The sequence below is a fragment of the Oncorhynchus mykiss genome, chromosome 24 (genome assembly GCF_013265735.2).
Source record: "Oncorhynchus mykiss isolate Arlee chromosome 24, USDA_OmykA_1.1, whole genome shotgun sequence".
Taxonomy (NCBI): domain Eukaryota; kingdom Metazoa; phylum Chordata; class Actinopteri; order Salmoniformes; family Salmonidae; genus Oncorhynchus; species Oncorhynchus mykiss.
In genome coordinates, this window is record NC_048588.1 from 17309357 (window position 1) to 17323770 (window position 14414).

General features: G+C 42.1%; 1 protein-coding gene and 1 pseudogene across 1 annotated transcript; both read left to right on the forward strand.

Annotated features, from left to right (window-relative positions):
- The first annotated feature begins 1575 nt into the window (after positions 1-1575).
- Positions 1576-11536, forward strand: LOC118944098 (annotated as a pseudogene).
- Positions 11537-11918: 382 nt separating this feature from the next.
- On the forward strand, positions 11919-13115 carry LOC110503889 (claudin-4-like). Its single transcript, XM_021582506.2, has one exon. It carries the CDS (start codon positions 12030-12032, stop codon positions 12714-12716), a length of 687 nt encoding a protein of 228 aa, XP_021438181.2. The 5' UTR covers positions 11919-12029; the 3' UTR covers positions 12717-13115.
- Positions 13116-14414: the final 1299 nt, after the last annotated feature.

Genomic DNA, 14414 nt, shown 5'->3' on the forward strand with positions numbered 1-14414 from the left:
TGCCACATTTCAGGCTTCAAACATAAAGATATAAAACTGTATTTTTTTGTGAAGAATCTACAACAAGTGGGACACAATCATGAAGGGGAACGACATTTATTGGATATTTCAAACTTTTTTAACAAATCAAAAACTGAAAAATTGGGCGTGCAAAATTATTCAGCCCCCTTAAGTTAATACTTTGTAGCGCCACCTTTTGCTGCGATTACAGCTGTAAGTCGCTTGGGGTCTCTATCAGTTTTGCACATCGAGAGACTGACATTTTTTCCCATTCCTCCCTGCAAAACAGCTCGAGCTCAGTGAGGTTGGATGGAGAGCATTTGTGAACAGCAGTTTTCAGTTCTTTCCACAGATTCTCGATTGGATTCAGGTCTGGACTTTGACTTGGCCATTCTAACACCTGGATATGTTTATTTTTGAACCATTCCATTGTAGATTTTGCTTTATGTTTTGGATCATTGTCTTGTTGGAAGACAAATCTCCGTCCCAGTCTCAGGTCTTTTGCAGACTCCATCAGGTTTTCTTCCAGAATGGTCCTGTATTTTGCTCCATCCATCTTCCCATCAATTTTAACCATCTTCCCTGTCCCTGCTGAAGAAAGGCAGGCCCAAACCATGATGCTGCCACCACCATGTTTGACAGTGACGATGGTGTGTTCAGCTGTGTTGCTTTTACGCCAAACATAACGCTTTGCATTGTTGCCAAAAAGTTCAATTTTGGTTTCATCTGACCAGAGCACCTTCTTCCACATGTTTGGTGTGTCTCCCAGGTGGCTTGTGGCAAACTTTAAACGAACACTTTTTATGGATATCTTTAAGAAATGGCTTTCTTCTTGCCGCTCTTCCATAAAGGCCAGATTTGTGCAATATACGACTGATTGTTGTCCTATGGACAGAGTCTCCCACCTCAGCTGTAGATCTCTGCAGTTCATCCAGAGTGATCATGGGCCTCTTGGCTGCATTTCTGATCAGTCTTCTCCTTGTATGAGCTGAAAGTTTAGAGGGACGGCCAGGTCTTGGTAGATTTGCAGTGGTCTGATACTCCTTCCATTTCAATATTATCGCTTGCACAGTGCTCCTTGGGATGTTTAAAGATTGGGAAATATTTTTGTATCCAAATCCGGCTTTAAACTTCTTCACAACAGTATCTCGGACCTGCCTGGTGTGTTCCTTGTTCTTCATGATGCTCTCTGCGCTTTTAAGGGACCTCTGAGACTATCACAGTGCAGGTGCATTTATACGGAGACTTGATTACACACAGGTGGATTGTATTTATCATCATTAGTCATTTAGGTCAACATTGGATCATTCAGAGATCCTCACTGAACTTCTGGAGAGAGTTTGCTGCACTGAAAGTAAAGGGGCTGAATAATTTTGCACGCCCAATTTTTCAGTTTTTGATTTTTAAAAAAAGTTTGAAATATCCAATAAATGTCGTTCCACTTCATGATTGTGTCCCACTTGTTGTTGATTCTTCACAAAAAAATACAGTTTTATATCTTTATGTTTGAAGCCTGAAATGTGGCAAAAGGTCGCAAAGTTCAAGGGGGCCGAATACTTTCGCAAGGCACTGTAGATGTTGGGCAGTGCCCTGGCCTTGCTCGGCTGGGTGTGGACAATCATTGTCTGCGGCGTGCCCATGTGGAGGGTAACAGCCTTCAACGGCAACAACATTGTCACCTTGCAAACCATATGGGAGGGCATCTGGATGAGCTGTGTGGTCCAGAGCGCGGGCCAGATGCAGTGTAAGGTAAATGACTGCTCGCCCTCAGCTCCGACCTGCAGGCTGCCAGAGCGCTGGTCGTGGTGGACATCGTGGTAGGAATCGCCAGCCTCCTCATGGCGTTCACCGGGGGGAAGTGCACCAACTTTGTGGTGGAGGAGGTAGCCAAGGCACAGATGACAGTGGGGGCAGGGGGGGGGGGGGGGGTGCTCTATCATCAGTGGGTTCCTGTGTCTCATCCCTGTATCCTGGACGGCCAGAATCTTCATCCAGGACTTCTACAATCCGCTCCTGGCGGATGCCCAGCAGAGGGACCTGGGGGCCGCGCTCTACATCAGCTGGGGGGCTGGGATCCATGGTAACTGCTCCCCCAGGGAGCATGACAAATCCCCCTATGTGAGGGGGCTTAGTCGTCAGGAGGTCACATCAAAGCAGCAGGTTCTGCGGCAAGCCCCTCCACCCCAACAAAGACCTACATTTAACATAACAGTTCATGGGACAAACTGGTCGGCATGAACATTTCAAAAGGTATTGGTGGTATAATGTCACGCCCTGACCATAGTAAGCTGTTTACTTTCTATGTTGTTTGGGGCGTGATAGTGACTAGGGTGGGTCATGTAGGTTTTTTGTATGTCTATGTTGACCTGATATGGTTCCCCATCAGAGACAGCTGTTTATCATTGACTCTGATTGGATTGGGGATCATATTTAGGTAGTCATTATTGACTGTATGTTTGTTTTACTCCATGTGTAACTCTGTGTCGTTGTATGTGTCGAACTGCTTTGCTTTATCTTGGCCAGGTCGCAATTGTAAATGAGAAATTGTTCTCAACTTGCCTACCTTCTTAAATAAAGGTGAAATAAAATACAATTCCTAAATTGTGTTTTTTGGGATCTTGTCTACATTGAGTTGCCTGAGTGCACACCAGTAGCGTCACGGTTCGTTTATGCTTTATTGTTTTTTTTTGTGAGTTTCAGTTTATTAAAAATATGTGGAACTCTATTCACGCTGCGCCTTGGTCAACTCATTATGACGAATGTGACATATAATGTATATGGACAGACAATGGAATATGAAGGAAAAGGTCCCAGTGGAAGGATGTTGTTTGCACAGACAGTGTACTATGAAGGAAAAGGTTCCAGTGGAAGGATGTTGTTTGCACAGACAGTGTACTATGAAGGAAAAGGTCCCAGTGGAAGGATGTTGTTTGCACAGACAGTGTACTATGAAGGAAAAGGTTCCAGTGGAAGGATGTTGTTTGCACAGACAGTGTACTATGAAGGAAAAGGTCCCAGTGGAAGGATGTTGTTTGCACAGACAGTGTACTATGAAGGAAAAGGTTCCAGTGGAAGGATGTTGTTTGCACAGACAGTGTACTATGAAGGAACAGGTCCCAGTGGAAGGATGTTGTTTGCACAGACAGTGTACTATGAAGGAAAAGGTTCCAGTGGAAGGATGTTGTTTGCACAGACAGTGTGCTATGAAGGAAAATATGCACAACTTTGCTTAGCCAGGGAAGCACTACACTCTTAGAAAAAAGGGTTCCAAAACGATTATTCAGCTGTCCCCAAATCAAATCAAATTGTATTGGTCACATACACATAGTTAGTAGATGTTATTGCGAGTGTAGCGAAATGCTTGTGCTTCTAGTTCCGACTGCAGTAATATCTAACAACTACCTAATACACACAAATCTAAGTAAAGGAATGGAATAAGAATATATAAATATATGGATGAGTGATGATCGAGCGGCATAGGCAAGATGCAATTGATGGTATAAAATACAGTACATACAGTGCCTTGCGAAAGTATTCGGCCCCCTTGAACTTTGCGACCTTTTGCCACATTTCAGGCTTCAAACATAAAGATATAAAACTGTATTTTTTTGTGAAGAATCTACAACAAGTGGGACACAATCATGAAGGGGAACGACATTTATTGGATATTTCAAACTTTTTTAACAAATCAAAAACTGAAAAATTGGGCGTGCAAAATTATTCAGCCCCCTTAAGTTAATACTTTGTAGCGCCACCTTTTGCTGCGATTACAGCTGTAAGTCGCTTGGGGTCTCTATCAGTTTTGCACATCGAGAGACTGACATTTTTTCCCATTCCTCCCTGCAAAACAGCTCGAGCTCAGTGAGGTTGGATGGAGAGCATTTGTGAACAGCAGTTTTCAGTTCTTTCCACAGATTCTCGATTGGATTCAGGTCTGGACTTTGACTTGGCCATTCTAACACCTGGATATGTTTATTTTTGAACCATTCCATTGTAGATTTTGCTTTATGTTTTGGATCATTGTCTTGTTGGAAGACAAATCTCCGTCCCAGTCTCAGGTCTTTTGCAGACTCCATCAGGTTTTCTTCCAGAATGGTCCTGTATTTTGCTCCATCCATCTTCCCATCAATTTTAACCATCTTCCCTGTCCCTGCTGAAGAAAAGCAGGCCCAAACCATGATGCTGCCACCACCATGTTTGACAGTGACGATGGTGTGTTCAGCTGTGTTGCTTTTACGCCAAACATAACGCTTTGCATTGTTGCCAAAAAGTTCAATTTTGGTTTCATCTGACCAGAGCACCTTCTTCCACATGTTTGGTGTGTCTCCCAGGTGGCTTGTGGCAAACTTTAAACGACACTTTTTATGGATATCTTTAAGAAATGGCTTTCTTCTTGCCACTCTTCCATAAAGGCCAGATTTGTGCAATATACGACTGATTGTTGTCCTATGGACAGAGTCTCCCACCTCAGCTGTAGATCTCTTCAGTTCATCCAGAGTGATCATGGGCCTCTTGGCTGCATCTCTGATCAGTCTTCTCCTTGTATGAGCTGAAAGTTTAGAGGGACGGCCAGGTCTTGGTAGATTTGCAGTGGTCTGATACTCCTTCCATTTCAATATTATCGCTTGCACAGTGCTCCTTGGGATGTTTAAAGCTTGGGAAATCTTTTTTTATCCAAATCCGGCTTTAAACTTCTTCACAACAGTATCTCGGACCTGCCTGGTGTGTTCCTTGTTCTTCATGATGCTCTCTGCGCTTTTAACGGACCTCTGAGACTATCACAGTGCAGGTGCATTTATACGGAGACTTGATTACACACAGGTGGATTGTATTTATCATCATTAGTCATTTAGGTCAACATTGGATCATTCAGAGATCCTCACTGAACTTCTGGAGAGAGTTTGCTGCACTGAAAGTAAAGGGGCTGAATAATTTTGCACGCCCAATTTTTCTGTTTTTGATTTGTTAAAAAAGTTTTAAATATCCAATAAATGTCGTTCCACTTCATGATTGTGTCCCACTTGTTGTTGATTCTTCACAAAAAAATACAGTTTTATATCTTTATGTTTGAAGCCTGAAATGTGGCAAAAGGTCGCGAAGTTCAAGGGGGCCGAATACTTTCGCAAGGCACTGTACATGAGATGAGTAATGCAAGATATGTAAACATTATTAAGTGACATTATTAAAATGACTAGTGATCCATTTATTCAAGTGGCCAATGATTTCAAGTCTGTATGTAGGCAGCAGCTTCTCTGTGTTAGTGGTGGCTGTTTAACAGTCTGATGGCCTTGAGATAAAAGCTATTTTTCAGTCTCTCAGTCCCAGCTTTGACGCACCTGTGCTGACCTTGCCTTGTAGCGGGGTGAACATGCAGTGGCTCTGGCAATTGTTGTCCTTGATGATATTTTTGGCCTTCCTGTAACATCAGGTGCTGTACTTGTCCTGGAGGGAAGGTAGTTTTGCCCCCGGTGATGCATTGTGCAGACGCACCACCTTCTGGAGAGCCTTGTGGTTGTGCGTGGTGCAGTTCCGTACCAGGACGTGATACAGCCCGACAGAATGCTCTCAATTGTGCATCTGTAAAAGTTTGTGAGGGTTTCAAGTGACAAGCCCAATTTTTAGCCTCCTGAGGTTGAATAGGCGCTGTTGGACCATTTCCGTTTGGAATGCTTCCCTCTGTTGAAAGGGTTCTACATAGAATTCAAAAGGATTCTACCTGCAACCAAAAAGGCTTATTCAAAGAACACTTTTAGGTTCGAGATGGCAATTTTTTCTAAGTGTATGAGTGTATTAATATGCCACTATTTTGATATATGTAAATGTTATTTGTTTCTCGGAGTATTGCATGGCAATGTAATTTTCAACCATTTAAAGGAAGTTGATTATATATACACTGTTGCAGATTATATTAGTCAGCACGTTTATACTGTTGTATGTCCTCTTTTATTACATAAACAATTGTTTCCATATTTCAGGTGTGTGTGTTGACTCAGTACTCCCACTGATGTCCTTGTTTTCCCTAAGCATTCATCATCATCATAAAATGCTCTCTGTGAGATATAAAACAGTACAATGAGAAAACCTGTTTGACAGGATCTGGTGTCAAATAACTCTACCCAGGCTTCAAATCCAATAACTACATCACAGCCTGTAGGGAGGAGGTCAGAGAACTGGCAGTGTTGTTCCAGGACAACAACCTCTCCCTCAATGTGAACAAGACAAAGGAACTGATTGTGGACTACAGGAAAAGACCGAACAGGCCCCGATTAACATCAACAGGACTGTAGTGGAGGGGGTCGAGAGTTTCAAGTTCCTTGGTGTTCACATCACCAATGAACTATCACGTTCCAAACACACCAAGACAGTCGTTAAGAGGGCACGACAACACCTTTTCCCCTTCAGGAGACTGCTGCACCATCGAGAGCATCCTGACCGGATGCATCACCGCCTGGTATGGCAACTGCTCGGAATCTGACCGTAAGACGCTACAGAGGGTAGTGCGTACGGCCCAGTACATCACTGGGGCCAAGCTTCCTGCCATCCAGGAACTTCAGTTGAAGTCTGAAGTTTACATACACCTTAGCCAAATACATTTAAACTCAGTTTTTCACAATTCCTGACATTTAATCCTAGTAAAAATTCCCTGTTTTAGGTCAGTTAGGATCACCGCTTTATTTTAAGAATGTCAGAATAATAGTAGATTAGTATTTGGTAGCATTACCTTTAAATTGTTTAACTTGGGTCAAACGTTTCAGGTAGCCTTCCAAAAGCTTCCCACAATAAGTTGGGTGAATTTTGTCCCATTCCTCCTGACAGAGCTGGTGTAACTGAGTCAGGTTTGTAGGCCTCCTTGCTTGCACACGCTTTTTCAGGTCTGCTCACAAATTTTCTATAGGATTGAGGTCAGGGCTTTGTAATACCTTGACGTTGTTGTCCTTTAGCCATTTTGCCACAACTTTGGAAGTATGCTTGGGGTCATTGTCCATTTGGAAGACCCATTTGCGACCAAGCTTTAACTTCCTGACTGATGTCTTGAGATATTGCTTCAATATATCCAAATAATTTTCCTTCCTCATGAAGCCATCTATTTTGTGAAGTGCACCAGTTCCTCCTGCAGCAAAGCACCTCCACAACATGATACTGCCACCCCCGTGCTTCACGGTTGGGATGGTGTTCTTCGGCTTGTAAGCATCCTCCTTTTCCCTCCAACTATAGTTTGTTAACAAGAAATTTAGGGAGTGGTTGAAAAACTAGTTTTAATGACTCCAACCTAAGTGTATGTAAACTTCTGACTTCAACTGTATATACTAGGCGGTGTCAGAGGAAAGCCCAAAAAACTGTCAGGGACTCCAATCACCCAAGTCTTAGACTGTTTTCTCTGCTACCGCACGGCAAGTGGTACCGGTGCGCCAAGTCAGACAGCTTCTACCCCCAAGCCATAAGACTGCTGAACAATTAATCAATTGACTACTGGACTATTTACATTGACCCCCCCCCCCCCTCCATTTGTGTTGTACACTGCTGCTACTCTCTGTACCCCCTGTATATAGCCTCGTTATTGTTATTTTATTGTGTTACTTTTTATACGTTTTTAACTTTCGTTTATTTGGTAAATATTTTCTTAACTCTTTCTTGAACTGCACTGTTGGTTAAGGGCTTGTAAGCATTTTACGGTGAGGTCTACACTAGCTGTATTCTGCGCATGTGAGATATAAAGTTTGATTTTGATTCAATGTGTTTTTCGACCAACATATACAATTGAAGGCATCCAAACATTGGGTTTACTGTATGTTTATTGTGACAGTTATTATTGTAAAGGGGAAATCAATCCACTCTTAACATCTAAATCAATAAAATAACCAATTATGGTTGTTTATAAAAAGACTGGAGTGAGTTGAGTCGGTTCACACTAAGCTGTGAGAAAAAAGTGCCATGTTCCCATGCTATCAGATCTGTTGATCTGGGAGAGAGAGGGGCTCGAGTTATGCCGTTCTCATGCAGAAAATGTCTCACCATTAAATTCTCTTAGCCTTAGGTGTTTTGTTATTGAGTTAAGATAAAGTTTAATATCAAATAATTGATTGTCACGTTATATTCAGTTGTGTTACAAAGACAGTTCATTAATATTATGTAAGATTGAATGATCAAATTATCCTAATATTCCGCCCAGTATCAACTTTAGCATAATTGTTTCAATCTGAATGACTGATTCACTGCTTCTTGTTCTCGTTCTGTTCTATTCAAAGAAACCTGCAATATAGTGCAACACCTCAGTCATGTCCCTCCATCAAATACACTGATGACACACTACTGCTATCTAGTGGTATATACTCATGCCCTCTCTCAGCATAGTTATAATATGACAAATGATGAAGAAACTGTCTGCCACCCACCTGACAAAAACTATGACAAAGCACCTAACAATGCTACCTACCTCCCTCACTAACTTTAAGCATCAGCTGTCAGAGCAGCTTACCGATTATTGCACCTGTACATAGCCCATCTGTAAATAGCCCACCCAACTACCTCATCCCCATATTGTTATTATTTTTTGCTCCTTTACACCCCAGTATCTCAACTTGCACATTCATCGTCTGCACATCTATCACTCCAGTGTTTAATTGCTAAATTGTAATTATTTTGCCACTACAGCCTATTTATTGCCCTACCTCCCTAATCTTACTACATTTGCACACACTGTATATAGACTTTTCTATTGTGTTATTGACTGTATGTGTTACGGTTTTCTTGCGGTGAAGGAGAGTCAGACCAAAATGCAGCGTGGTATTCTTGAAACATGTTTAATGACGAAGAAAAACGAACAATATGAAAACAACAAACGTAACGTGAAAACCTATACAGCCTATCTGGTGCAAACAAACACAGAGACAGGAACAATCACCCACGAAACACTCAAAGAATATGGCTGCCTAAATATGGTTCCCAATCAGAGACAACGATAAACACCTGCCTCTGATTGAGAACCAATTCAGACAGCCATAGACTATGCTAGAAAACCCCACTAAGCCACAATCCCAAAACCTACAAAAACCCCAAGACAAAACACACCACATAAATAAACCCATGTCACACCCTGGCCTGACCAAAATAATAAAGAAAACACAAAATACTAAGACCAGGGCGTGACAGTACGCTTTTTTATCCCATGTGTAACTCTGTGTTGTTTGTGTCGCACTGCTTTGCTTTATCTAGGCCAGGTCGCAGTTGTAAATGAGAACTTGTTCTCAACTGGCCTACCTGGTTAAATAAAGGTGAAATAAACATAGAAAATACCTTTGTAAAAATCCTGTGATGTTTATCTAATAGGAACACTGATGGAAAAATCTGCTCAGTCATGGTAATTAATACATTTACTTTGTTTTGTATATCACTTTATTTAGTAAAGTCAAGCTCATGTCAAGTTAACGAGATACATCACATCTCAATGTTGTGCTGACTGAATCACTGACCTTGTATAGTCCATTGCAGGCTCACTGTTGAATAATCAATTCTGGGAATTCACTAGTAAAACTATTCTGGTTTAGTAGATTTTCAATATATTTTTAGCAGCGAAGTGAGAAGCAAAACAAAGCATGTCAGAACAATATCTAAATGTGTGGTAACTGGGAGTGGCTAGAGGAGAAAACTGTAAACATAACATATTGTAGTAAGTCTATGTCCAATAATCATTATGGTAGTACCCCAAGTTCCACTGTAAAATAGATGATCCACTTCTGGAGTTTTCATGTGAAGTGGCAAAGATACTTCATAAAAGGTTATCTATCAATGGACTATCCCTCCCTTCATGTCCAATAGGGAACAACCCCTTGTTTACTGCAGTTGGCAATGGAACCGGGCAAAGCCAAAACATAATTCAGACAGGGCAGGTTATTAGTGTCAGAGATACAGTATTATTCCAATTAAAGAGTTTATTCATTTTAAAATGAATTTCCTAAAAGGGTATTGATGTGGGATCTAAAGGTGTGATAGGCAATAAACTGAGGGGTGAAATTAACGGTTTCTGCATTATACAAGCTGATTGGCCTCTACTCCCCAAACAGAAACATCCCTACTCATCTCTGTCCTGTAGTGTGCCTGTTAGGAAGAACTGTAGGGTGGACAATGTCCAACCTAGAACCACACAATGCATCATTGCATTGGCGTTCCTTTCAGTCAAACAGACAAAGTGCATAAACCTCAGTGCTTCAGCACGGACAATTGGAATTCATGGACTTTTTGACTGTGGAACAAGCGGTATCTTGTATTGCAACTTGCATTACCAGAGTTTTGGGTTCGATTCCCATGGTAGAGCAGTACGAAAATGAATGGAATCAATACTGTAAGTAGATCTAGAGAGCGTCTGCTAAATGATCAAAACATTTTTCGTTGTTGTCTTTGTAAAAAAAAAGTGTGGTAATTGCTAGGTTGAAATCACAGCGATAAAAGAGCAAACAGCCATGTTGAGCATATTTTTCCCTTTCTTTTATCCCCAGTTCTGTGCAAGCTGTAGCCCCCCCCCCCCCTGTCCCCTGTAGCCCAAACACCCCCCCCCCTGTCCCATGACCTCCAGGCGGCCCGGGCCTCATTGTCATCAGCATGGTACTGGGCTGCCTGGCGTTCCTCGTCTTCCTCCTGGGGGCTAGGTGTACCAACTGCCTGAGCCATCCCAGGGTCAAAGCCTGCATGGTGCAGGCCGCAGGGATCACCTTCACCCTGGCTGGGTTAAGCATCATAGTGGCTGTGTCCTGGACAGCCCAGTCTATCATTAGGGACTTCTATAACCCGCGGGTCCCTGAGGTACTGAAGAAGGAGATGGGGGTGGCCATCTATGTGGGCTGGGTGACCTCTGGGTTCCTGTTCTGTGGAGGAGGGGTGCTGTGTACCAGATGTCCTCCAGGGGGGAGAGAGGGCAGGCATGGTTCCAGCAATAGGTACACCCTGGCTAGGATGCCCACTCACACTCACAGCAGCTACGCCATAAAGAACTATGTGTGAGAGGGGAGTGCTTTATTTGCCTGTTAACTTCAGGTAAATCATGCAGGTGTTGGCACTCTGAAGAGACATGTCACAGCATGTTTTTCCATCAGAACATTGTAATTTTGAACATTGCATGTGCATGTCTGGTCGTTCAGTGTATTGTCTGACTTTGATGCATTTAAAATTGCCCTGGAACTATTTGATACAGTAGCTTTGGTGGAAGTTATTAAAAATAAGATAATATTAGTTAATTATTGTTATAAAATAAGTCTGGCTTAGGTAATTGTAGATATTCAAATGTTCACTATCCCCATGAAAGATGTTTGTTGAGGAAATATCTGTTATTGAAATATAATCACTGAAAATCAACAGGTTACTGTTATTGACAGTACAAGTACGTCCACATTTTTTACATCCTATTAAACTGTGGTTATTTCTTGTAATGTGTTTTAGGAACAATGTTTTTCACATTTTACTTTGTGACTAGAATCTGCTTTAAAATAAAATATATGCAGCATTTTAGAGGGCAGCAAATCATGTTCTTTGAATGATTTGCGATTTGAACCGAATATAAATAAACATTTTGATTCTAAATTACTTTTGTTGCATCTCTTTTATCTTATTGGAAAAAGGTGTATCAAAACTGATTAGAAGGGAGAACATTGAACATTCAGAATTAAGTGTGAAAGACTAGATGCTGTACACGGTGAGGCACACAAGGCTTATTTCCTACAAGATCACAAAGTCAGAGGCTGAAGTCAACAGAAGACACAGTGGAATCTTTGTTTTAGTGGCTGTGGTGAAACTGAAAAAGACGAATTGTTGTGAAACCATGGCACAGTAAACAGAAGGAAACCCCTTTATTCCCCAGCTGTAGAGCTGTACTGATGCCCCACGCCCTTTTCAGGAATCCGGGAGGAGTGGTTTCAAATCACACAGGCTAGACACACACACAAGCACATACTCACACAGACACCCACCCTGCTGTGCCTGCAGCTGGTTAAACCCTGCTGTTAGGCCTCTTCCTGTGAGGAGCTAAGCTCAGCTCAGTCATGAAGCGGCAGTTGGAGCTAGCGGCATTGGGCCTGGGCATTGCAGGCTGGCTGTGCGCCATCCTCACCCGCTGCCTGCCCCTGTGGAAAGTCAGCGGCACTCTGGACAACTCCACAGCCACGCTGCCAGCATACTGGGATGGGGTGTGGCTGGAATGGGACCACTGGGACCTCAACCATGACGGTAGCCTCCACTGCTCCTTCTACCAGTCTTTGTTATCCCTCTCTGGAAACTTCCAAACATGGAGAAGCTTGATCATGGCTTCTATAGGTGCTGGAGCTTTTGCTGTGGTCATCAGTATCATTGGAGAGGTGTGGTTTCCGAAGAGGAATCAGGTGAAAGTTGTCTCCGGTGTGGTGTTTGTGCTGTCTGGAATGCTGCTGCTTGTCCCTGTCGCTTGGACCTGCCACCACACTAATGAGCCACTGGAGGGCGCTGTGGTGCTGAGGAGAGACTGGGGAGCTGCTCTGTACACAGGATGGATCTCCTTCTCTCTGACGGTAGTAGGGGGAGGGTTTCTCAGTACTAGATGCCTCATGTTCCAGCAGCAGGATGAGTCAGAAAGAGGGAGTTACCCTCCAGGTTATCCTGTGGCAGAGCAGGAGCCAACCAACCCCCTGGATACTATCCACAGGACTGCTTTTAGACACAGCCAGTATGCTCGGGCAACAACACGGCCTTCATGAGAAGATGCAATCACTCTGAGGGCCTTGAGTGAGGAATCTTCCACCTATGAATTATTCTTCTGTGAAATTCTACCTAAATTGCATGTGTACTAGGTATGAATGGATTTCTAGGTACTATAGACAATGTTAGAAGTCATTCTTCTACTGCAATGAAGCACTTTGAAAGATGTTGAAGAATTTATAATAGGAGTAGGAGTAGCACTACCCATGGAGAGTTAATTGCGCTTTCAACTGTAATAATTGGGTCTGAAATGTTGTCAACTTGCTTAATTTTTGTATTGGTGGTGAGGGTTAAGCATCTAAGTGTTACATTGCCTTCAGAAAGTATTCACACCCCTTGACTTTTTCCACAATTTGTTGTGCTACAGCCTGAATTAAACAATTATTACATTTAGATTTTGTGTCACTGGCCTACACACAATGCCCCATATGTCAAAGTGGAATTCTGTTTTTTATAAATTGATAAGAAATGAAAAGCTGAAACGTTTTGAGTCAATACGTATTCAACCTGTGTTACAGCAAGCCTAAATATGTTCAGAAGTACACATTTGGTTAACAAATCACATGAGCTGCATGGACTAGTGTTTAACATGATTTTGGAATAACTACCTCATCTCTGTACCCCACACATCTCTGCCCCAATTATTTGTAAGGGCCCTCAGTCGAGTAGGGAATTTCAAACACAGATTCAACCACCAAGACAAGGGAGGTTTTCCAATGCCTAGCAATGAAGGGCATCTATTGGTAAATGGGTAAAAAATAAAGCAGACACTGAATATCTCTTTGAGAATGGTGAAGTTATTAATTACAATTTGGATGGTGTATCAATACACACAGTCACTACAAAGATACAGGCATCCTTCATAACTCAGATTCCGTATAGGAAAGAAACCGGTCAGGGATTTCACGAGGGCAATGGTGACTTTAAAACAATTACAGTTTAATGGCTGTGATAGGAGAACTGAGGATGGATCAACAACATTGTAGTTACTCCACAATACTAACCTAAATGACCAAGTGAAAAGAAGGAAGCCTGTACAGAATACAAAATATTCCAAAACATGCATCCTGATTGCAATAAGGCACTAAAGTAAAACTGCAAAAAAATGTATCAAAGAAATTAACTTTTTGTCCTGAATTACAGCAAATCCAACACAACACATCACTGAGTACCACTCTTCATAATTTTCAAGCATGATGGTGGCTGCATCATGTTATGGGTATGTTTCTCATCGGCAAGGACTAGAGTTTTTTTTAGGATAAAAAGAAACGGAACAGAGCTAAGCACAGGCAAAATCCTAGAGGAGAACCTGGTTCAGTCTGCTTTCCAACAGACACTGGGAGACAATTTCCCCGTTCAACAGGATAATAACCTAAAATACAAACCAAGTATTCTGTACACTGGAGTTGTTTACCAAGACAATATGGAATGTTTCTGAGTGGCCTAGTTACAGTTTTGACTTACAGTACCAGTCAAAGGTTTGGACACACCTACTCATTCAAGGGGTTTTCTTTATTTTCTACATTGTAGAATAATAGTAAAGACATCAAAACTATGAAATAACACATATGAAATCGCATAGTAACCAAAAAAGTGTTAAACAAACCAAAATATATTTGAGATTCTTCAAAGTAGCCACCCTTTGTCTTGATGACAGCTTTACACACACTTGGCATTCTCTAAACCAGCTTCATGAT